Genomic DNA, 23,603 nt, shown 5'->3' on the forward strand with positions numbered 1-23,603 from the left:
CCAGGTCGAATATGACCCATCCACCACCACCCTCTGAGTTCTAGGTCATCTTGTTCTAGGTCACAGGTTTGTGATTACATCCTAACTTCTCTGTAGATGCACTGCCAAAGTCTTTTGGAAAATTTATAGCAGCAAATAATATTTGATTCCAGGAGGCCAGGTGTAAGGATCATTGAAGTGGGCAGCAAACCTGTTGTTGAGTTCACTGGGTTCTAGATCATACCCTGGTTTGCTAATAACATTTTGCATTGACTTGTATACACTTCTTTTCAATGTCTGAATATCGAGAAGTAATGAGAAAAGAGAGGAACAGTTGGAATGTCTACACATTCATTAATGCACTGTAATTATGGCACATTCAGTTTAGTACCTGTCATAACAGGTACTAACTTTATGCACCGTAATCAGTGCTACTACACATTAGTGCAGAAGAATTTTTTTTGTGACACTTAATGCACATTAGACTGTCTCTTGTGCATGAGCACAGCATGCTTTTTGCGTGATGTGCTAATGAGCAGTAGACTTAGTCTAATGCACATTTAGTGTCTCATGTAGATGCACCCAGCACATCCTTGAATTTCAAAACCTTTTTTGACACAATTCATCAATAAAAAAGACTATTACAAAAAATCAACCACAGAGTACAGCATTGAAAATATAGTCCTTGTTGAAAAGCTACTAAGTGGGTAATGAAGGAATGCTAGAAAAATATTATTGACCAGGTAGGGGGAAGACAGTGAGGGAAGTACTACAGGGGTCAATAACAGAGTTAACTTTTTTTCACCTTCCACACAGGTGATCTACCAAAGAAGCTTGCAGTGTCCCTTATGGCGCTGTATGTACTCAGTGATTAAATGTAATTTCCTGTGCTGACAATCCAGCATCTTTCCAGAGAACTGAACTCATTAGACTAAGAGGAAAAGTGCCTCAGGGGAAACAGTATGTAAAAAAAGAGGATTGTCAAGTAAACATGTAAAATTCCCCTGTCAAGGCAACAGCAGAGGCAAAAATTATAGTGGTGTTTCAATAGAAAAGAATATCTAGCCTATTTAGAATGAGGGTCAGTGAAGCCTCCTTTTAGCTCAGGCAACCTTTATAAAGAATAGTTCTAAAAATGTTGTTCTTAGATCCAGGAAACTGCCCAGGAAACCCCACACATTCAGAATACAAAGGGACCTACCTGTGGCCACTGACTACTGCTTCTGGCAAAACTGAACTCAACTGCATAAAAAATCCTCAACAATTGGCCAATAGGCATTGGTAAGTGAGAAGATCATCTTCCCTTTATCCTTGATTACACAGATCCTTGCATGGACAGCAAGAGGGAACACAATAGGAACAAGATAGGAGGGGACTGCCAAAGTAGCATGGTCTGTAGGAGAAGGGACCTCAGTCCCCATGTGTTTCTTCCTGCGCTGCACCATATGTAAGGGGACACCCTAGGAAGCCAATCTTCTGCTTCGTTAGAGAAGAGTAGATACTCCATAATATATTAAACCACCCCAAACACAGAACACCTTCTATATTAGATAAACTTCAAATTGCCTTGCGGTTTGTGCTGATGCTTGCAATATGCTACCTGGACACTGCACCAAGGCTTGGGCCTGAAATTTATTTTTGAAAACAAATAAATCAGTTAAATGTTTGCAGCTCTCTATTTGCAAGCCAATAAAATCATGGAAAATCACATATTTGTTTTCAATTAACATAATGCTTGCTGCTTTTATTTTTTTTAGTAGAATCAATATTGAGCATGAGAAAGCTCGTTGGAAAAGACCAGATCTGTCTGTATGCAAATTACTGAAAGAACTTCCAAATAATATTCTGGATCTTAAATATATCACCATAACAGAAGGTAAGGTTCCAGAAAGTTTAGTAATACAATGGAACAAAGGAAAACAAATTTTGCATAACACATTTTTAAATGGTTTGTCTGTGTAAGTATCTGATACATGGAAGCGGTAACTATTCTTATGCATGGCACGCTCACTTGTTCATTGTAGAGTGTTTTCTGTTTAATATGAATTTTTTTTGCAGCCCTTCTTCAGCCTTCTCTGACTGTCATTCTGAGACTTCGTTTTTTATCTTGACTCCATATTACAGTTTTTGGAACTAAATAAACAAGTCACAATGAATAACTTGATGGATTTTGCCTTTTTATCCTGTTTATAAATTGTCTGTTAACACATCACACTACCTTTCATTTGTGGATCATTCAGACTGTGAAGCATAACTCTACATAGACCACTGGAATACCATGCTGTAACATAGTGCCTCTCAAACTATCTGAAGTGGCAGACTGGCAATTTTTTTTCCAGTGGGCCAGGGACCGGTGCCTGGTTCAGCTGGTGGCAGCAACTGCGTGTAACAGTGCTACACAAATGCGCGACTGGCCTTTTCTTTCTCTTTCCTCACCTTGCACGATGTGACGTCGCCTGGAGGGTTGGAACGGACGAACTGTGGCACTATGACATATCGGTGTTATGCTTCTGAAAATATATTTCTTTCTTTCCTGGCAACTCACTGCGGACTGGCAACCAGTGGCTTGCGGACCAGCACTGGTCCATGGACCACCACTTTGAGAAGCACTGCTCTAACTGATGTAATGTACAAAAAAGGATCCATTTTATATCATTAGATGATATTTGCATATTGTGCCATGACGAATAGCTGCATCAGTCACCCGAAGAGGAAACAGAGACAATATTGTGTGGCTTATGTAACTAACCAGGCACTGATCCAGCAAACTAAGCCATGTGAAGGACCTCTGTGCTTACATAGAGCTGTGCTGACTTTAGATGTGATGTGGAACCCAGTGGATGTAGAGGATTTGCAGCAAGAGGAGCAGAATGTGAACGTTGAATAGCAAATTTCCACCATGGAAAAGCCACAATCTGCTTTTTGTGCATATCCAAGCTAAGCATGCGCTTTTAGGATGTCTTTGTGCCAGGAAAGTTTGAGCAAGCAAATGCTCATAGGAAACAAAGCCAAAGTCTTGTGAATGCGATTGAAATGAAATTCACTTGGAGTTTGAATAAATGTTCATCAATAATTTTTACCATTTCCTCCATAGTTTAGACTCTGCATTAGAACAGCTTTATTTTCTGTCCCTTGAAAATTTGCTCTGCAAGATGAAGTGACAGCTAATTGACACATTCCGTTTTTAAGCAATCATTTAGCACTATATTGGAAGCCACTATCAGCATTATTGAAAGACAATTAAGAACAAATCTCAGATCCTTAAGCTCAGAGTCCTCCGTGGGTATGTCTACACATGCGTTAATGTGCCATAGTTACTGCACATTAAGTTTGGTACCTGTAATAACAGGTCCTAACTCAATGTGCAGTAACCAGTGCTACTGCACAGTTAGCACCAGTGCACAGTCTTTTAGTGACACTAATGCGCAGTAGGCTAATTCTACTGTGCATTAGTGCATTACCACAGCTTTTCCCCTGATACACTAATGTGCAGTAGAATTAGTCTATGGTGCATTTAGTGGCTTGTGTAGACACACCTTGTGTGCAGACACGCTCATCCAGTTTGTTGCTCACATGGGATGAAAGTCACCCGCCTATGTATGGTGCCTAGGCGGCTCCCAGCCAAGTTATTCTGGGGGACTGTGCAGTGTTGAATAGGGAAGAGGCAAACTCCAAACCAGCTCATTGTTGAACAAAATATTATTTGGACTTGTCATGAAGCCGGTTGACTAGGTTTATATACAAAATAAATAGCCCTAAATGTTAAATGGCAGCTCCTATTCCAGTAATGAAGCCAGTTCCAGTGACTGGAATATCAGCTGTGGAACTGCTCCATAGACAACAGATGCCATGCCTCTGACATACTCACCTCCCCAAGCCTATTTGTGCACTGGGAAAAGTGAACTCCACAATACCCCTGCCAGAAGAAATGTTACAAGGACACATTGAAGACAGGCCTCAAGAAAACAGATGCCAACATCAAAAGCTGGGAGGAGCTGACTACCAACTGACTTCAGTGGTGCTGCAACCTTAATGAAGTGGCAGCCTGTTTCCAAGTAAAGTGTCTTGCCCTTGAAGCAAAGAAGAGAGAGTGTAGGGGAAGGAAAAGGAGCCTAAAGCCTGCAGCCTACTCTTCCCTGTGGAAAGACCTGCAATTTCTGCAGACGGGTCTGTGGCTCAATGATGGGACTCTTAATTACGTAGAGATCATGCTTGGCTTGAGGGACTGCTGATTATTTCACTTCCCTGAGTAGGCCAAAGTGGTTAAACAGAAGGAAGCAAAACAGAACACAAACGTTTGGGGACGTACTATTCCATTACAGAATTAAAACCTCAGAAGTATGTGCTTAACATACCTCTGAGATATCTGATGTCTCTTTATGGCTGAAATGAGATCGTTTCAATGAAGAAGAGCTATCAAAGGGCCAAAATGAAAAGATGAATGAAGGAAAAAATCAAGGTCTTTGCACTGGTAATCAGAGTTCTTCAGAAAGAAACAGACCAGATGCAATAAAGAGCGGATCACTGCTATCTTGAGGTGTATGTCCTTGTTAATGTATGCATATAGTTTACTAGTGTATTTAAATTTATACATAAGTGAGCTCTGCTAGCAATAGAATCTTAGAGGAATGATTTTAATTGCACTAGGGTTGTTTATTACATAATTTAACCAAACTTCTGGATTAGAAACATAGGCAGATCCATGATTTGGAAAAGGGGGGTGCAAATGGTTTGGTGCACCATCAGATGTAACACAACACATTTTTCTCCATGTAAAAAGAAACTAGAAACTTTACTAATATGCTAGGGCCCAAGGGCTATAGTATTTAGTTTAAGATCGAAGGAAGAACAAGTGCATCTTTACTGAAATGTGCATTAATTTGATATATCATATATCATGTATTAAAAAAGCACAACAAACTAAGCAAAAGATAATCAAAAGATATTGTTTTATTAGTCCTGTAGTCACTAGAGTTTAATGTACATCTTTTTCAAATGCATAAAAACATTCTAGCCTTCTTGAGCATCTTGACAGGGCATCCAATACTTCACAGAAAGGTATTTGCATACCTGAGTTAATATTCACCTGAGCTAACATTTTCATGCCTGAGTAAATGTTTTTAGGTAGAGTTAAAAATAGTTTTCAGGGCTGTCAAACAGGAGCTACATGACCAGGAGCAGCTACTGGACAGCAGAACTGTAGAAGAAATGTTAGGTTAATCAGTGGAACATCAAGACCATTAAAAGGAAGAGAAGGTGATTAACATCTGTGGAATGAAGAGTTTAGAGGGAAACAGGTAGATTTGAACGAGCCATGAAGCCAATTGACTCCCTCCCTGCTGCCTGAATAGAAATACTGCTGCCACTGCCAGGCAGTCGGTTTTATGCTTTCAGTGGTCCAGGAATCAAAGAGGGAAGGTGCAACTGCACCATTGCACCCCCCTGGATTCACTTCTGATTTAGAAACTTCAAATCTTTCAATCTTTAACTAATTATTAGACATTTGTTCTTATACAGGCCAGTTCAGTAGAGGCACACATTTGTTTAATGCCAGCTGAACACTGGAGCTGCACTAGGATTTTGTCATATAAGTCACACCTATGTTTTTTCACCTATTGCAGAGAATGCACAGGATGTTGCAGAGCACATTTTAAATCTGATTGTAAACTTTACACAACTGGAGGCAGAAGAAATGAAGATCATCATAGATACAACTGCTGACTTTGCAAACTGTAGTGAGATAAGCATGACGCTGGCAAAGACCACACTAGAAATACTGAAAATTGTTTTGCTGAAACAAAATAATATGCAAAGTTTGCACAAAGTGACCAACAAGTAAGTTAGATAACTACCTGAAAATCACTTGCACAAAGCCAAATGAAAGTACTAAGGAATGATTTATACGTTTCATTGGTTTAAAAAAAAATCTTGCGTCCTAATGCAGCTATTCCATGATTTTTCCACATGAGAAGAGATGGTGATTGTATCTCGAATGTTGTAATATTCCCCAGGCTTGCATATTTATGGGAAGATGTGGCTGATTCAGTTGGTTTTAATCTTGTGGGCACTCAATATTGTGCAGCACAGAGAACCCTAAGAGGCAGGAGAAATTCAAGGTTTCAAATGTTCAGAGAAAAACATGCCAGAATTATTTTACGGCCTGTATTGGCTGATCCAAAGTGTGTCTGGAGATGTCCACATAGGACAAAAAGTTTAGGGACCATTTGTTTAAACATGTCAGCTGCTGCTGCTTCCAAGGGTTGCACAAACATGGAGAATGCACTCTTGTGTCTGCCCCATGGATATCACACTCCAAGAAGATGTAGAGAAAGTGTTAAAAGCTGGTTTGATCTGAGAAAAGAGGATTAATCAGTGTTGTCACCAGCATGTGTTTCACAAAGGTCACTACAACTGGCCATATTCTTGGCAATCTCAGCTTGGAGCCCCAGAAATTAGGGAGAAGCCATCCTGGTGAAGTGGGCAGGATACACTCCTGAGGTTCATGCAGATGACGCCTGTTTCAGCAAACATTTTTAGAAACAGGTGCTGAAAGCCCATTTTGGGTTCCTTTTGTGGAGGGTTTCAAAAGTCCTGGCCAGGTGGCTGGCTCAATACCTCTGAAAATCATGTTTCTTGCTTGGATGGCTGTGGCTGGACTTAGGAACCTAACTTCAGACACCAGCTTTTAAAACTGGCCTGATAAAGGCACTAATACCTGCATGACACTTCTGCTGCCTGAAGAAGGGTGTTTATACCTGAAAGCTTGCAAAAGAGAATTTTTCCAACTATTTGAGTTGGTCTAATAAAGAATATCGGATTTACCCAAATAACCTTGTCTGCTTGTGTCCTTAGACCAAGACAGCTACAACCAACACCTCTAGTACCTGCATGTCCTTCAGCACCAGATTCACATCTTTTCTTATCTCCAGCCCCCTCTGACTTACAGACTACTGCTATTTGCAGGTTTCCCAGGCTTGGATCCTATTTGGCCTGTAACAACATTTCCAAAGAAAATGATGCTTTCATGTCTTGTTCTTTGGCTGGGGAAAAGTGCATGGGACTGCTGAGCTCTTTGCAGTGGGCAAAGGTGCATTGTTTTTCTCAGTGCAGAAGCCTGAAAGGAAAAGATGCCAAAATAGTTTGTGAAATGTGCCAGATATAAAGTGGAGGGTGGTGTCGTGATCCTTCTAGCAATACTCTCCACCCCACAGAAGTCATCCATGCCGCTAAGTGCAGGGTGGGCACTGTGCCTACCACCAGCACAGAACCAGCCTTGCCCTTCAGGGTGTGCTTTCAAGTACAAAAAGTGAAGAAGCCCAAGGAATTCTGTTTATACTGAATGCTACTCATTGGGACTATACAATTTTGGGAGAGAGCATCATCTAGCACATGTGTGTGCTAGGGTCCTATTACTACCTGGAGACTCTAGTTATTACAAATTGATAATAATAATTTTAAATGATTCCAGGCAGAAACCCCCTGGTGTGTTAATGCTCCATAATTCAGCCTCATTTGTTATATAAAGTGCAGAAAAGGTGTGCTAGAAGGGTGATGCATGGACTGGTCCATCTGGTTCCAATGGTTGATGAAAAGCCAGAGGGAATGATGATGATGATGAGTTCTCAGAAATATCTGTCCCTAAATGATTCCATAAGTGCTGGCATGATACCCTGATAACAGACCAAAATCTTGGATCCAGATGCTTCAGGAAACGTTAGAATAGACTTTGCAATGCTGAGCCATCTGATGACTCCCACTGTGAATCCTAGTTCACCTGGACCTGATGAAATATATCTGAAGCAGGGTTATTTTGAAATGGTGTCTTAGAAAGCGAGACCAGCTCAAGGAGGCAGAGTTCAGATTTCATCCAGGCTATGATTGCAGGGCATCTTTCTATGTGCTCCCCAAATAAAAAATACCCTTTCTCCAATGCTGCAGTCTCAGACTGGCAAACCAGTTCCATCAAGGCTGAACAGAAAAGTGAATATGTGGCATGTACTTTGTTGTCAGGTCTTCCAGCTGATAAATGGAGCTAGCTTTCTCCATTTCCATTTTTAAATAGTCATAAGACTTGCCAGTTTAATGCAGTAATATGTCCATGTGGGGCTCAGCCACAATCCTTACCCAGACTAATCTCCTGCTGATTGGGTGGGAAATGTCTTCATAGTAGGAACTTTTCAAGGTGTCTTTCTTTTTCTTGCTGCTGTACTCAATAAAGGGTCTTAAGGACAATTGAACAGATAGGTTACAGAATGACCTATCCTGGGAGGAATGCATCGATAATAACAGCAGCCCTGGCTTTGGTTGTGATGCATCCAGATCCTAGCAGTTTCCAAGGACTGGCGTTTGGGGTTACCTCATATAAGGAAGACACGGATCCAAAGGTGAGAGGAAAGCATGTGAAATAAGACTGTAAGCTGTACCCAAGTGCAAAAAACAGCAGTTCTATGGTTGTGTGACAGCCACAAAGCTTTAGGCAGACATATCTCTGACAGATTGATCTCTTTGTGACAGATTGATATACAAGAAACACCCTTTCAAAAGGCCATGGCCTCTGTGTTTTTGCCAAGATTAATGAGGGAATACTTGGGGATCCATTCTTTTGATCCAGAAGATCATCCGAAGATCCAGTTTACTTTCTTTGGCACAACTTCACTCTTTGTGGTAAATATGGCCATTTGCTCGCACTAGCAACCTAGCACTTAGATAAACTGTTTTTCCTGCAGTGTTCAGGGAAAAGTACCCAGTGCTGAGATGTTATACAGTGGAAGTTACATCACTGGCACATTTACAGCTAGATGGGACCATGCACCAAAAAATGTGCAGTAAGAAACTTCTGTGCCATGGTGGGGAGCATGCTGTTCGGTTTAACTAGCCCTTTCCACTTCCATGATCACTACCTGTAGAAATTGAGGTCTGCCAGGTTAATGACAAAATGTGATCTCCCTTTGTGTGAGTTATGAATGCTTGCAGAAGGAATAACAATGCTGATAGGAAACCTTTAAGACCGTTATGTTTTGGCATGCACTTGCAGCACATCAAAAAAGCCAAGAGACAGACTGCTATAGCACTCAGCGCATGTCTCTGCACATACAAGGAGGCATGCCTAGCATACCTTTTGTAGAGTTCACAGGCAGTAGGCCTTCCTGGCTAGTAGTTTAATACAGTGGTCTCCAAAGTGGGGTGCATGCATCCCAGAGGGTGCGCATGACGACCCATTGGGGTGCGGGAAGAAAATACATATTTTAGGGGTGTGCGCTCAAAAATGTTTTACTGATAGGGGTGCGCAATCAAAAAAAGTTTGGAGACCACTGGTTTAATAGACAGGCTGTTAGATATCTTGCTGGAGGGAAATAGTTATGCAGCTTTCCCGACCTATTCAATGCTGTTTCCCCTGTATTCTGCTTCAGCTAATTGGGAGACTGTATGTCTCTGTGATTTTGCCACTAACTACATTTTCTAATAAAATAGCAGGGAGCTGAATTAAATTAGGATCCTAGTGTGTTTGGCTCATTGCCACTTCCAAGAAAGACAATTTTAAAAACAGAATCAGCAATGAATAGTTGTTCTGCTAGAAAACTGAGTAACCTGAACTTTTTCTTCTTTTTTTTTTAATCTTTCCATTGCAGGGTGGCAATTCTGAGAATGAAATGTTGAACTCTTACGTTGTGAGCGCCAGCATTGAAAACGTATCCATTCAGAACCTCAAAGAGCCAGTCAATATTATTTTAGAGCATAGAAAGCAAAATGTGGTATGGCATTTTCATTTAGTGGTATGGCATTTTCATTTAATCCCAGGTCTCCAAATGTCATCTTTGCAATAAGTTTATCTCTCTTGCTGCCAGTTTAAAAACAGCTTTCCTACTGGACAGATCTCTGTAGGCCACACATCAACAGCAAGATTAACCATGTTGCATGGGTTTCAGGCTCGCTGTTTAATGCACACAAGCTGTGGAGGCATGTGTTTGCTTATCCCATCTCTAGGTACCTGCCAGGGGCATTTCATTTCCTTCCTTGCTTTGAGTAGACCTGGGTGAAAAATTTTGGATGAACAGTCTGGTCACTGTAAAATGCAGGTTTGTCAACCAGAACTATTTGTTAATTAATAAATTTTGCAAATATCTGGCAAATAGTAATAATAAACATCAAAATATTTGATAAGATTTTCAAAACAAAATATTTGGATTTTTTTTGTTTTGAAACAATGCTTCAGTCTACGTTTACCTGAAATTCATTTAAAGAAAAATAAAAGTACTGCTACTTAAAAACACAGTGAGATGGATTTTATTAGATCCAGAAGAAATGTTTTGAGGTTTCTTTGCAGGTGTGAGTAGGGAGGGGAATTGAAAAATGTTAGTGTCAGATCAGCTTGAAACAAGCCTTAATTCAGCCCTGAGGTGGGATGCTACGGCTACAGAAACAAAAGTGCTCCACCCAATAAGGAAGCTGGCCTGCAGAAATAGGACTTAGTATGCAGTAGTGGAAGATGATCATATGACATACTTTATAATCTATAAAACAGACTCTAATATTTGTCTTCCAGTGACTCACTGTGGTAATTCAAATTTCCTTGCCAAAAAAGAACAAACGCATCATTGCATTCTCTCAATGGGAGAAAAAGGCAACAATCTCCACAAACACAGATAAACCCATTTTGAAGATAGGGTTCACTCATAAGATGTCTACATTGCACATGTTTATGGTGCAATGGCTACCCATATACTGCAGCACAGGGTTCAACCTAAATATTTAATAAGGTATACTTGGTTAATGATCAAATTTTATCTGAGTTTTAAAATTTTACATTTAAAGCAATATGCTCTTTACGCTCAATTCTGGCAATGGAGTCTAAAACTCTAGAAATGGAGTCTAAAACTCCCCCCTTACTCTTAATCCAAAAGGCCACATGGGCTCTCTGATTTTCCCCCAACCATTTAAAACATCCTGATTAAATATTTAATGAGACTTAGCCAACCTGCGTCCTCATCCTTCCAACTAATTGTACTTGACAGTCCACAGATTCTCAAATCTCGTAGAATATTTGTCTGGGAGCTGCTTGTGCCTACAAATATATTTAAAGGAAGCAAGCGAGCAAGCAAGCTAGATAAATTGTATTTTGGGCAAACTAACCATAGTATTATGATATGACTCAAATGGATGAACTGGATAATATGTTATAAGAACAACTCCAACATTTATTAGGAAATTCCATTATTCTGTTATGCTGCTTGAAATAGGCTGTTAAGTTCTATTTTTGCGTACCTTTGAAACTGCCTGTTAGCCAAAATACTAAAAAGTTTTTAAAAAGCTTTTTATGACATATCTGCTTTCTGAAGCAGATATTACATCTCATGATTTTCTTTTCAGCCCAGTTTCTAACTGCATGCACTCTCAGAATGGCACACTAAGATGAATCATTTGAGATTTGCCTGTAACTAGCTATGCCTCCGCAGAAAACTATGCAGATCCAATGATATTAAGTACAGGAATCAGTCTAGTTTGAATATATAATACTCTTTCATTCTTTCTGTAGTAATCGATGGACAGTCATGGGAAATACAATGCACTACAGCAGAGGTGCTCAGCCACTGGTCCCCTGGTACTGTCATCTGGCCTCTGGGGCTGCCTATGGGTCTTTGGGGAACCCTGCAGGCCATGGCCCTGTAGTTTAGATCAGGTGTGCAGGATGACACTGGGCCCAATCCCAGTACATGGGGCCACAGGATGGCACAGGGCCCCGGGGCCTGATCCTGGTGGGCAGGACCAGGTAAATGCAGCATGGGGCCCCAGGGCCTGATCCTGGCAGGTGGAGGTTGTGCAGGGCCCCTGAGGCCTGATTCTGGTGGGTGGGACCAGGTGGAGGTGGGACAAGATCCCTGGGGCCTGATTGTGGCAGGTGGGGTCCAATCTGGACTATGGACCAACTCCAGACCCCTCATCTGGCTCATAGGGCCAAAAGATTGAGCACCAGTGCGCTACAGTATACTAAATCTTATGGAACAACATAGCTACTACAATGAAAGAAGGGCAGGGTGAACTCAGAGACTGGTGATGGAAAAATCCTTCACCTCTAGGATGCCCTTTCTAATCTAGCCAAGATAGATGACAGATAGAAACTGTTACCAGCTGATGGATTTTGGCAGTGCAAGAGATATTGTTGGTATTCATAGTACAGTTTTCAGTGGGCAGATGTCCATAAGCAGAGAGATGTAGTTTGCATACACGTCTACTTTGGTTAGTCTATAAGGTGCAAATCTACCCTGCCTTCTAGGTCTCCATAATCCCATAATTTGTTGTCAACAGTCCCTTGATACGAGGAGGACAGTCTTCCAGTAAGTAGGGGAGTCATTGGTGAGTCCAGAGATAGCTGAGAAACCCAACCTGAGGTAAGTACCTTACGAGTACCAGGCAGACAAGGTTTTTTGGGTGGATGTGATATCTTTTATTAGACCGACGAAATAGTTGAAAAATTCAGAGCAAAGTGAAGAAGGGTGTTTGTGCCTGAAAGCTCGCACAGAACAATTTTTCCAACTATTTACTTGGTCTAATAAAAGATATCAGATTTACCCAAAGAACCTTGTCTGCCTCTGTCCTTAGACCAACACCGCTACAACCAAAACCCGCACAAATACCAGGACACTCAGTAACATGGTTCATAGTCCTAGTGAAGACTAAGATGTATCTAACCATAGAGAGAGAGGTCCCTTCTTATTGTTAGCTGAACTCAGGACAAGTTGGCAGGGCACTGTGGAGGAAGCTTGGTTCAAGGAGGCCATGCTGTGGCTATTGTTGAGCCAGATCCTGCTGCTAAAAGCTCTGCCAAACCAAGATTAGGATTTGGAATCTAACCTGGGGTTAACAATTCCCTTCTTGTTACACAGCAGATGCTAGAAAGCAATGTCAATAAATGTCAAAGAACAACCCTTCTCTTTTCTTTCAGGACAATGCTACAGTGCGCTGTGTGTTTTGGGACTTTATGAAGAACAGTAAGTACTACATAGAATAAAAGCAAAGATAAATTTAAGTAAAGCTAAATTTTACTAAGAGTAGAAATAATGTAATTCAAGTTTAAAATTGGTATTAGTGACCTGTTATGAATAATGAAACTCCAAAAGGGAAAGATGGACCTGCAACTGGGAGTCAGGAGATAGCTACTAAAGAGATCACTGCATTATAAAGACAGACGGCCACTAGAGACTTGGGTTCTGTCCTTGCTCTGATGTTGAGTCACCTGTAAAATGGAGATGACAGTTTTGTACTTCTTACCAGTGCTGCTGTGAGACCGTAATGTGTTAAGACACCATAAAACACTCAGATAAAAACAGAAGTGCAAAGTATTGCTGCTGTCAACTTCACCTGAGATGTACAACTGGATTGGACTCATTCAGTAAAGGGTGCTGTTAGAGTTTGGTATAAAGTGGTGCTTTTTATAACTGCAGTTTATTAAACAGGTGTTTGGGTTGAATTACAACCAGTTAAACCAATGCTTCAATTTTTATGGAAGATGCTTCCTTGTGTTTTCTAAGCACACTTGGTGGGCTTAATTTTGCCTTTGTTTACATGGGTGTGAATCAGGAGCAACTCAACTGGCTCCACTGTAGGGAATGAAATGTAGTACAAGGGGCATAAGAACACTGGAGCTGGGGTGAGGGGAGGCCAAAAACTTTGGGTCAGGCCACTGGGTTCTCAGGACATCTGCATCTGGGTTTTGCTTGACCCATTACAGCATTTTGGCCAGTGTCCCAATGGGAAAGTTCTGAGAATTCCTGGGGATGAGGACCAGTATTTGGAGGTTAGCTCATCACTGCTTGTACTCAGCCTCTGCTTTTAACATAGGCCAGCTGCATCATTAACACACACTTCCTGGTAGAGCGCCCATTAAAAAAAGAATATTCCCCTACTCAAATCAATGAGAGGCTCAGGAGAGAGCCTTCCCGATTTGCTGGTTAAATATGGCAGCCTATCCCTGTCAGCACACTCAAACATATTGATTTTATTAGGATACATGTGCAGACAACGCTAAACAGTTCCAGCATGCCTGAGAAGGGACAGCAGGTCCTGCATGCCCGTCTTCACTGGGTCCCTTTGGTCACCTCTCTCTGGAAGGGCATGCACATCCAAAACAGCAGGGAGAAGAAGGGAGAAATTGAGGGTTTCTGGAAGATCATTTATTTTCCCCCAAAATGCACAATTAGAGCTTTGAATATCTGTGGTTTTGCAAGGAAAGAACAAAATTCTAGCGTTTTCTGTAGACTCAGGAAGACAAGACTGTACTGGTTTAATGTCGGTTGGTTTGGGGGAGGTTTTCTTTGTAACTACAATGCTAGAAATGTCTTTAATAAAGAATATATTATATAAATATGTATTTATAGATATATAATATTACTTCCAATATTTCTTCAGCTGCCAAATGTAGTCAGAATTTTTTTTAAATCTTAGGCAGCCTTCCAAGTTGCATGTTCCTGTGTGAAATCTCACCCATGCGTGCTGTAAGCTGACCTGTATACTGAACTAACTTCAGCTCATATTCACACATTGTGCATGTTGCAGAGCTATAAATGACTGGGCATGACTAACTCTAGATAAAAATCTCTTTTCTGTGCTGGGCAGATGGACTAGGTGGTTGGAATACATCTGGGTGTGAAGTGAAATACACGGATATGAATTATACAATCTGTTATTGTAACCATCTTACCCATTTTGGAATCCTGATGGTAAGTACTGTGAATCATCTGCAAAAAAATTCTAAAACTAAACTATCAGCATTGGATTCTTAGGAGAGAATAGAGAAGGTTTATTTCTAATGTAGCTGTTGGAGAACTGTATCTTGCTTTAAAAATTAATAACAAGATAAGAAATTTTACGACAGACAAAACCAAGCCACACCCTGAATGAACCCTCAAACCCAGTACAAATTCATTTTTGCAGCAGCTGTCCCTACATCTTTACAATTTTGCTTCACTAATGTTACTGCATAATTTTCAGTATTGGAAATATGGTGGTAATGCCAAATACCTGGCAACTGCTGTTATATTTCTCTGAAAGTTTTATTACTGAAAGCATCCATCTAAAAATGGATCTGAATGTAAATATGGAAAAGACCAATATTATCATCTTTTACATATATGGCATCAAGCATGCACTAGTTTCTTTAGCAAAATCCCAGCTCCCCAAAGCTTAATATCAAAACAGGCTAGGTACAGGTGAAGAATGAGGAGTGAGTTGCAACAAAAAGTGACAACGGCTGGGAAATTCCAAATAAACTAGGGATTGGATACCAGCCAAGAGGTAAAAACCCCACAAGGGGTAACTTGAGAGTTATTATTTGCCTTTGGCATATGCAACACGAAGCTAAACACATAGTTGTGCTTAACCTAAGTGTCCCCTAGAGGTCAGCAGTACCCTACACAGAGATAGAGGCAAGAACCATCTGTGGTAGTAAAAATGTTTCTTTGACGGGAAGATTTGGATGTTGTGCAGTTCAGGCGGTCTATCTTGTTTCTAATTAAAGCAATGGGCTTAAACTTAATTTTAAAACCACATTTTTTATCCACTGCCATTCCTGCAATGTGTAATAACTGTTTAACAGCACAGAGGGTACCGGATTCTGCAAACACAGGGTTCCAGAGTCACATTAAGCCATAGCGATAGCAACAGACTATGGCAGGAAACCAGAGTCATGTCACAAACATCTTTGGGAACTACTGTATGGGAAGGAGGCCCATTCTGTTGGATAGTTTTCAGAGCCCTGTGCTTGGTAGTAGTTTTGACTTGATGTGTCCTCTCAGACATGGATATATCTAGCACGTTTCTGCAGCACATACTCCCAGCAACCACCACTTTAACAAGCTAGAGTTTCTTCTGCAAATTGGCAGGCAAGGTTCTTTGAGTAGATGTGATGTCTTTTATTAGACCAACTAAATAGTTGGAAAAAAGTTCTTTGAAAAGCTTTTGGGCACAAACACCCCTCTTTAGGCATAGGGAGACTCTGCTGCTGTTATGAGTTCTCCGAGGTAGAAAAGAAGCTAGTCTTAGCAAGAAGTCAGTGAAGTCGGAGTGGAAGTTTGGAAGACAAAGGGTAGAGATGGGAGGGAAGGGAGGGAAAAGTGTGAAGAAATTCAAGTGGTCATCTTAAGGCAAGTTACCTGGTGTGTCAAATGTCAGGCACGATGTAATGTGTCATAAATCCAATGTCTGTGTTGGGTCCATGATTTTTTGTATCCAGTAGATTGATGAAGTGAAGTTCATAGGCTCGTCTATGAAAGGTGTTTTGTAAGTTCCCTTTGAGGATTAGAACTGAGAGCTCAGAGAGGCAGTGATTGTCCTGTGAGAAGTGTGCACCCACAGGTAATTGGGTATATTTGTCTTTGATGGATTTCCGGTGTGTGTTCATTATGGTGCACAGTTGTTTGGTTTCTCCTACATATTTTCCATCAGGGCATTTAGTGTCCTGGATGAGATATATTACATTTCTGGAGGTGCAGGTGTAAGATCCAGGACTGGTGATGGTTCTGTTGTGGGGTGCAGTTATTGTGGGAGTTGTGGAGATGTGTTGGCAGGTTTTACATTTCTTGTCCTGGTGTGGTATGAATCTGTTAGGTGTGGTTTGGGTCATAGGAAGTTTGCTTCTGGTGATGAGGTTAGCAAGGTTCAGTGCTTGTTTAAAGGCTAGGATGGGTGGGTCTGGAAAGATCTCTTTAAGAATTGGGTCTTCTTCTAGTATGGATTGCAATTGTTTGAGGATTTCTGCAAATCAGCCTTTTAACTTAAATGTTTTCTGTGGTATCAGAATCCTGATGGAATTGTGGGATAGTGGAAGAATATTTCCTTTCTAAATTCTTCACAAAATATTAAACTCTAGATATTGTCATCGTTGCTAGGATTTCAATAGTCTTAAGTCAACAGTTTGTAAAAAATGCTAAGAACAATTTAAAAGAACGCAGAATAAAAATTGGTTTCCTTCCCCAATGTGCAAATGGAGTCATTTTCTTTTCTTGCCGGACACAGACCTGGTCAGGGTAGTGACTGGAATTCTTTATATTATGATCTAGGACTTATCCCGGACTGGAGTAGATTCTGTGAATACCCGTATATTAACTCTGATAAGCCATGCAGGATGTGGTGCCTCTTCCCTTTTCCTAGGGATAGTATTGGTGATATACCTTGCACTTGAGTAAGTTGATTCCTCTTTGCTTTATTATTTTTTAAAGTATCAGCAACAATGACTTTACAATCACTGCGGGAATTTTCAGTACAATCAATACTATGATTAACAAGACAGAAGGATATTTGAATTGGATATGAGACTTGATATGAGACTTGATTTGGATATGTGAATATGGTGAAATAATTTGGATTGAAATGATCATGTTTCAGGACATAAGCCACCCTCCAACTCACGGAGGTTCAGGATATGTTATTTCAGAATTGCCTACAGAATTGTTTGTTGCAGCTGCCTCTGAAGCATCTGATACTGGTTGTTCTTATAGGGGCTTAGCAAGTCCTCTGTTCCTAACATGCATTCCATATGCTCTTGGGTATGGGTAGAGTATCCGTTCAGGGGGCTGAGATATCTTCATTGAAAGTACGTGCACTCAATGATATAGTCCCAATTCTATAAAAGGTGTTGAATGAAATGTACAGAAAAAGACTTTTCCTATATAAACACTGCCTTGAAATTCTCCTTTGGGAAGTGACAGGTAAAAATGGGTTTCACTGTAAGTCACTTCATGCTACAGGAAGCCATTTTTAAGGCTACTGAGCATGCATTCCTACTACTTTGTGTTAGAGAAAAAATAGGAGAATGCTTCAGCTGCAAGGGCAACTGCACTATGACAGCACTGGATGGGTGCCACATCTCTTTTCCTTCCTATTTTAGCAAGCTTCAGAGAGATTATCCTTCCAAAATCCTGATCAACCTCTGTGCTGCACTGCTGATGCTGAACCTGCTATTCCTGGTCAATTCCTGGCTGTCATCATTTAATAACCACAGCCTTTGTATCACAGTAGCTGTGCTCCTTCACTACTTCCTGCTTGTAGCCATCACGTGGATGGGTTTGGAATCTGTTCACATGTACTTAGCTCTCGTCAGAGTCTTCAATATATACATTCCACACTACATCCTAAAATTTTGCATTGCTGGGTGGGGTAAGTAAACTGCTTCTCTCTGGATAGCTGTGCTTTTGAGATAGTGTTCTGTTTGCAAAAGTGTGTCAGGACAGGGCACTACTGCAAGGATTCAGGATGGATGCCGCAGTCCAGGCGTGTCCTACTGACAGCTGCATGGGAAGAATAGCAGATAGGGGAGAATGCATGGGAAGAATAGCAGATAGTTTCTGTCCATCAAGTGCAGGGTTCAAGGGTGATGGATCCGTGCTGTCTGTGAGTCAGTGCCTGTGCTCAAGGGCTTTTTGAGTAAGCCACATCCACTGTTGGAGCAAGATTGTAACTGGCCCCTACCTGCATAAGGAAAAGGAGCCTGGGGCTAAGGTGCCTCTCTGCCTGTCTCTACCTCTTGGACACAATGGTCACCCTGTGGGCGCTAGCAGGATGAATGTCCTGGGACTGTTGTTCTGTTGAGTTGGCTGGAGAGTTGTTACATTTAATGACCTCTTTTAAAAACCATCTGTCATATGTTGCCTATATTGATTTTCCATACAACTTACTCCACTGACTATTGGCCTCACAAAGCTCTGTTTTGGGGCAGCCATGTGCAAGTGTTGCTGTCTACAGCAATCATTCGTCATAAAATGATAAAAAAGCAGGAGATGCCAGGAGTGTGGCAAACAGAAAAGAGAGTGGAAATGGAGACATGAACATAAGCCCGTTGAAAAATGCCAGCCCCCTTTAGCTGGTGGTGCAAAGCACTGCTGCCAATTTGTCTTTTGCCACCATTGGGCTTTTTCTAGTGATCAGTAGGTGTTATTTAGCAGACTGGATCCCTTTTGCAGATGTGCAGGAGCTCTCCAAAATTTTGCAAACAGAGATATTTTTATTCCCACTCATCTGCAATTTACATAAATAAAAGTGCTAACTATGCTGTATCACAAATACAGAATCCCACCAATTTCCAAAAAAGCTTCAGGGGCAGAAAACAGCATAATTTGACCCCCCACCCTTCCCCAATGTATGTCTGTGCTAAAATAATATTGGCATAGAGATCAGAGGTTGCTGCTTCTATATTGTCTTATTTTTAATTTAATGTCTCTTTCACAGTGTCTGATGAAGCAAACCATTGCTTATGAAAGCTTATGCTATGAATTTCTGATTTAGTCTATATTATAAGCTGCAAATTGATCCCACCTTCTGCCTGACTTCAGATGAACTCAGCTAATTATCTCTCTTGCCTCCCATGTGATCAGGACTACCAGCTGTTGTGGTTGCTCTCATACTCATCATAAAAAAAGACTTTTATGTCAATATATCACCGTCTGAAAGCAACAGCCCATTCACTGATTTGTGAGTATGATGTTTGAGGCTCTTTGTTGTTCGCTTACCTGTAGACTGCTAAGGCCAGAAGAGGAGAAAAAAAGCTAGAAGAAACTTCCTCCCTCCTTTTAATTCTTCTGTTGCATTCCAACCCCTTTTTCCCTATTCAGCCACCTTACGTGTCAATTCCTCTTCATTTTGGGGGACTCTCTGCTACTGGAGCATCCCAATTTGACATCTTCATATGCTCCAATATGTTCTATGAGTTCAGTGGAGCCTGTACGTAGAATAATTTGGCCTGGTGTTCCACCTATTGTCGAAGGCCCCAGTTTGTTTCCCTTCTCATTGTTGCATCTCATCCATCATATCACACCACTTGTAGTTTTGGACTCCTCAGTGAGGTCACCTCAATCTTTCCTCTTTTCCAGGGAAGGAAAATGGAAGTCTGTTAACCTTCTTTCTGCCATCTTTACATTAGAAAGCCTCCTACTTGCATTTTGCTGCCCCTAGCTAAGAGAATACTGACCCTCTTAGCAATAGGACTAGGTTGAGTGTTTGCACTTGCTACAGACACGGCTGCATAAGGAAGCAATTACATATCACAGGAATCTGTATTACCATGCTGGAGTAAAGGGGAAGAAGAAGGGAAGGAATCTGTTCCTGGCTTAACTGAATATCATCTGTAGACAATCTAACCAGTCAACCCTTGTACTCTGCTGATACCAGAAGAGGTACCTAGTTATTCATTTTTAATGCTGTATGTTTTCTTCCCTCCTGCAGCTGTTGGATTCAAAATGATGTCATCTTTTACATCTCTGTTGTGGCCTACTTCTGCTTCATATTTTTGATAAACACAGTGGTATTCATTGCTGTTCTTGTTCAAATCCATTTCATGAAATCAAAGACAAGAACAAGGTCCAAGGACTGGAAGCAGGGCTTTCTCCATGACCTGAAAGGCACCATGAGCTTAACTGTCTTGCTTGGTTTAACGTGGGGCTTTGCCTTGTTTGCCTGGGGACCAGTAAAGATTTGTTTCCTGTATCTCTTCACCATTTGTAACACACTGCAAGGTAACCTCTGTATGAAGGGCTGACATAAATATGCCATCACAGTATCAATTTTTTTGGGGGGTAATATGTAAATACATTCAGAGCATCATCTGATTGAAGTGGAAGGTGTTGCATGGCTTTGTTTCTACCATTAGTACCATTGGCTGCTTATGCACATGCTTCTTGGCCTTCTAATTAGAATACATTAGAGCAGACTCGATTAATTGAGTCTGCTTCATGTTCTAATAAAAATGACCTGGCGTTGCTGCAGCATCATGTGTATTAAGCCCCTGCATTTCAAAATGGCTATGGGGGCACTTTAACTAAACCTCATTCAAGAAGGTTTAGATAAAGCATCCTGCAGCCATTTTTAAACGCGTGGGGGCTTAATACATATGACACTGCGGTGTTTTAATTAGAGTGGCTCTTGAGGCACCACTCATTAAAACGCCCACCTTCCCAAGCGGGTGTATAGGCAGCCTTAGATTTTGTAATAGTAACATTGCCCTGAGTAAATAAGATGGTATCTGGAATGTCTTTATATCACTAATATAGGCTACTAGGGAAGAACTTGTAACACCTTTCATTTATGTGCCATTTCAGGGGCAAGCACGATCCATTTTGTTTGGGCACAGAAATGCATGCTGGGATTTTCCAGGGACTAGGCCAAGGGTGGCCAACATGCAGGTGGCTGCTGGTTGTATGGGCAGCCCCTGTGTGTGGCATGTGTCATATCAGGAAGGGGACGGGCAGCACAGCAGCTGATAGGGCAGGAAGCAGAAAGCAGAGGAGGAGATCAGACAGAGAGTACAGAGTAGGGAGCAGAAAGCAGAGCAGCAGATTGGACAGAGGAAAGGGGATCAGAGAGGCACTCAAGGAGGACGTGGAGCTAATTTGTGTCACACCTGCCAAAAAAGCTGGCTCCCACTGAATGAGCTGATTGTCCCAATGCCAAACCTAGAGGACTTTTCCAGTGACCTGCCAGTTCAGGTGGAGACATCAAGAAGAAAACCCTCAGTTCAGGTCTGCACTCACATAAATACAGGCAGGGGGAAATGCCTGTGACTGAGGAGCACACGAGATATTTAGGAAGGAAAAGGAAGGCTGGTGAATCAATTGGAGACCACCTGAATTCTTCTCTCCTCTCCTTTCAGGGGTCTTCATCTTTGTGTATCACTGCCTCATGAAGGAGAACGTGAGGAAGCAGTGCCGTGTACACTTCTGCTGGGGAAGGTTTCGACTGAATAATTATTCTGGTAAGACATGAAAGCTTCTTGCTTTTCTTGGCTCATCATGTAAAGCTATTAATGGCATCAGAATTAAAATGGGAATGCTTTAGTATTACAACTATGCTACTCCTATGCTGGCATTTAAGATTAATGAGATAGCTGCAAGGAAGGAAGCTGTTTGGTATACTTTTATCTAATGTCATAATTTTTGTTAATGGAAGTGTTTGACTTGACTTAAACAACTTCTTTGTGTCACCATCTTCCTGTGGTGCACCCATATAGTACCTGCTATTCAAGGCTCTGAAAACACTTATGCCCTTGCCCAGTACCGGGCCTGTTCCTCACGGCACATTCACACTACAGCGGGAAGAGGTGGTGCCCCAATAGTGCAGATTTTCTGCTATTCCCAGTACGTGGTAGAAGCATATTAGATCTTGGTGGCTCCCTGTGAATGACTTTGCAGACTGGGCCTCAGTTAATGCTGTGAATAGTTGGTATGCTGAGGAGGCTACAGGACATGTATTTCAGGGGTGCTTCAGCCTCGCCTCTGAACCTGTACCTACAACACATTTCACCCACTTTCAGGGTAGGTGCAAATTGCACGTTTATGCAGAATGTTAATCTGCATAGGCAAATACACACTGCATATGCAGTGGGCCTAATTTTAGATTCTGTTTTTGGAGATGTGGCATAAAATTACTAGATAGCTGGTTCCCTGGTTTTCCTTCAGTACTTCCTGTGACATGACAGCTCAAGAAGCCCTACATGTGCTGCCATAGAGAAGCCAGTTGAAAAAACCTCCTGCCTCAGAAAGATTAGTGCACCAATGTATAATCTATAATGAAGCAGTCTGTATAACACACACACTGCGCCTCAGCTCGTGCTTTTAAAGTACAGGCTAGGGTTGGGGATGGTGCAGCTCTGTGACAGGAAGACAGGAGGAGAGCACAAGTGCATCTCTGTGGCATCCACAGCATCTTCTCCCCAGGGCTTTGGCCACCTCTGTCTGATGCAGAGAGGATGAGATCAGGACTCCACCTGCTTTCCATCTCCTTTGGAGGGGCTCTCCAAAAGGCTGCAATTGTACTTGATTCCTGCATGGGATGAAGGAGGTGTAAGCTCTCAGCATCAGTCCTCTCTTGCACCAAGCATGGGGATACTGCTAGAATTGCAAGGTGGGATTGGAGCTGAGGTCTATCTAGCCAGGACCCTGCCTTCAGTAGTGGTCAGTGCTTACAGTTCTAAGGTAGGTTTATCAAAGCAAGATTATTCCCATCTGCAATAAATATTGCAAACAAGCACAGCCCACAATGACCAAGCTATAATCTATGCCTGCCCTAAGCCACTTGTACCAAAAGTTTTGCCTCCTGTATGCTGTCTCATTCCCAAACTCTGCACTCTCTCATTTCAGACTGGAGTGGGTCAGGGTCAGGATATAAGCCAAGAAATTTAGAGGATAAGTTATTCTTCCATTCCTTGAAGTCAACTAAGTCAATGAAATCTAATAGAACAAGCTCAACTTTCAATGGCTCCAGCTGCCTACAGGGGACTTCTTTGGACATGAACTTCAGAATAGGTAAGAGGAAAGCAACGTACACCGGTTTCCATGAACGCAAAGTGTAGCAAACCAAATGGTTGTCAGACCCCAAAGTATAGAAATAGGAGACATTTTGCCACCATGTCTAGGCCACATTAGAACAGTGGGCTAAATTCTCCCTCACAGGTTGTTTCAGCTGGGCACAGCTAAGTGTAGATACTGTCAAAAGAAGAATCCCAGCAAAGAAGAGCCCGTGCCGCCCCCCCCCCCACACACACTTTAAAGGTCTCTAAACTTGGGCGCCCCAAATCAGAATTTGTTTTTGAAAGCCTGGCATTGTTTCCTTCCCAAGCACATCTTGTCTCCCTCTTAATAAGGCTT

The 23,603-nt window shown here is 41.6% G+C and overlaps 1 protein-coding gene across 1 annotated transcript in view; it reads left to right on the forward strand.

The window, feature by feature from the left end:
- Positions 1 to 23,603, forward strand: part of ADGRG4 (adhesion G protein-coupled receptor G4) — a 36,759-nt gene that overhangs the window by 7,387 nt on the left and 5,769 nt on the right. The window contains exons 6-19 of the mRNA XM_019521323.1: positions 1,128 to 1,260; positions 1,737 to 1,855; positions 5,601 to 5,814; positions 8,198 to 8,363; positions 8,494 to 8,643; positions 9,609 to 9,731; positions 12,920 to 12,965; positions 14,590 to 14,693; positions 17,031 to 17,152; positions 17,858 to 18,126; positions 19,341 to 19,437; positions 20,188 to 20,477; positions 21,611 to 21,712; positions 23,097 to 23,261. Of these exons, the coding sequence (XP_019376868.1) occupies positions 1,128 to 1,260; positions 1,737 to 1,855; positions 5,601 to 5,814; positions 8,198 to 8,363; positions 8,494 to 8,643; positions 9,609 to 9,731; positions 12,920 to 12,965; positions 14,590 to 14,693; positions 17,031 to 17,152; positions 17,858 to 18,126; positions 19,341 to 19,437; positions 20,188 to 20,477; positions 21,611 to 21,712; positions 23,097 to 23,261 (2,100 nt within the window). The remainder of the gene's footprint in view (positions 1 to 1,127; positions 1,261 to 1,736; positions 1,856 to 5,600; positions 5,815 to 8,197; positions 8,364 to 8,493; positions 8,644 to 9,608; positions 9,732 to 12,919; positions 12,966 to 14,589; positions 14,694 to 17,030; positions 17,153 to 17,857; positions 18,127 to 19,340; positions 19,438 to 20,187; positions 20,478 to 21,610; positions 21,713 to 23,096; positions 23,262 to 23,603) is intronic.

Source organism: Gavialis gangeticus, unplaced genomic scaffold, assembly GCF_001723915.1.
Source record: "Gavialis gangeticus isolate Ggan-Ray unplaced genomic scaffold, GavGan_comp1, whole genome shotgun sequence".
Lineage (NCBI taxonomy): Eukaryota > Metazoa > Chordata > Crocodylia > Gavialidae > Gavialis > Gavialis gangeticus.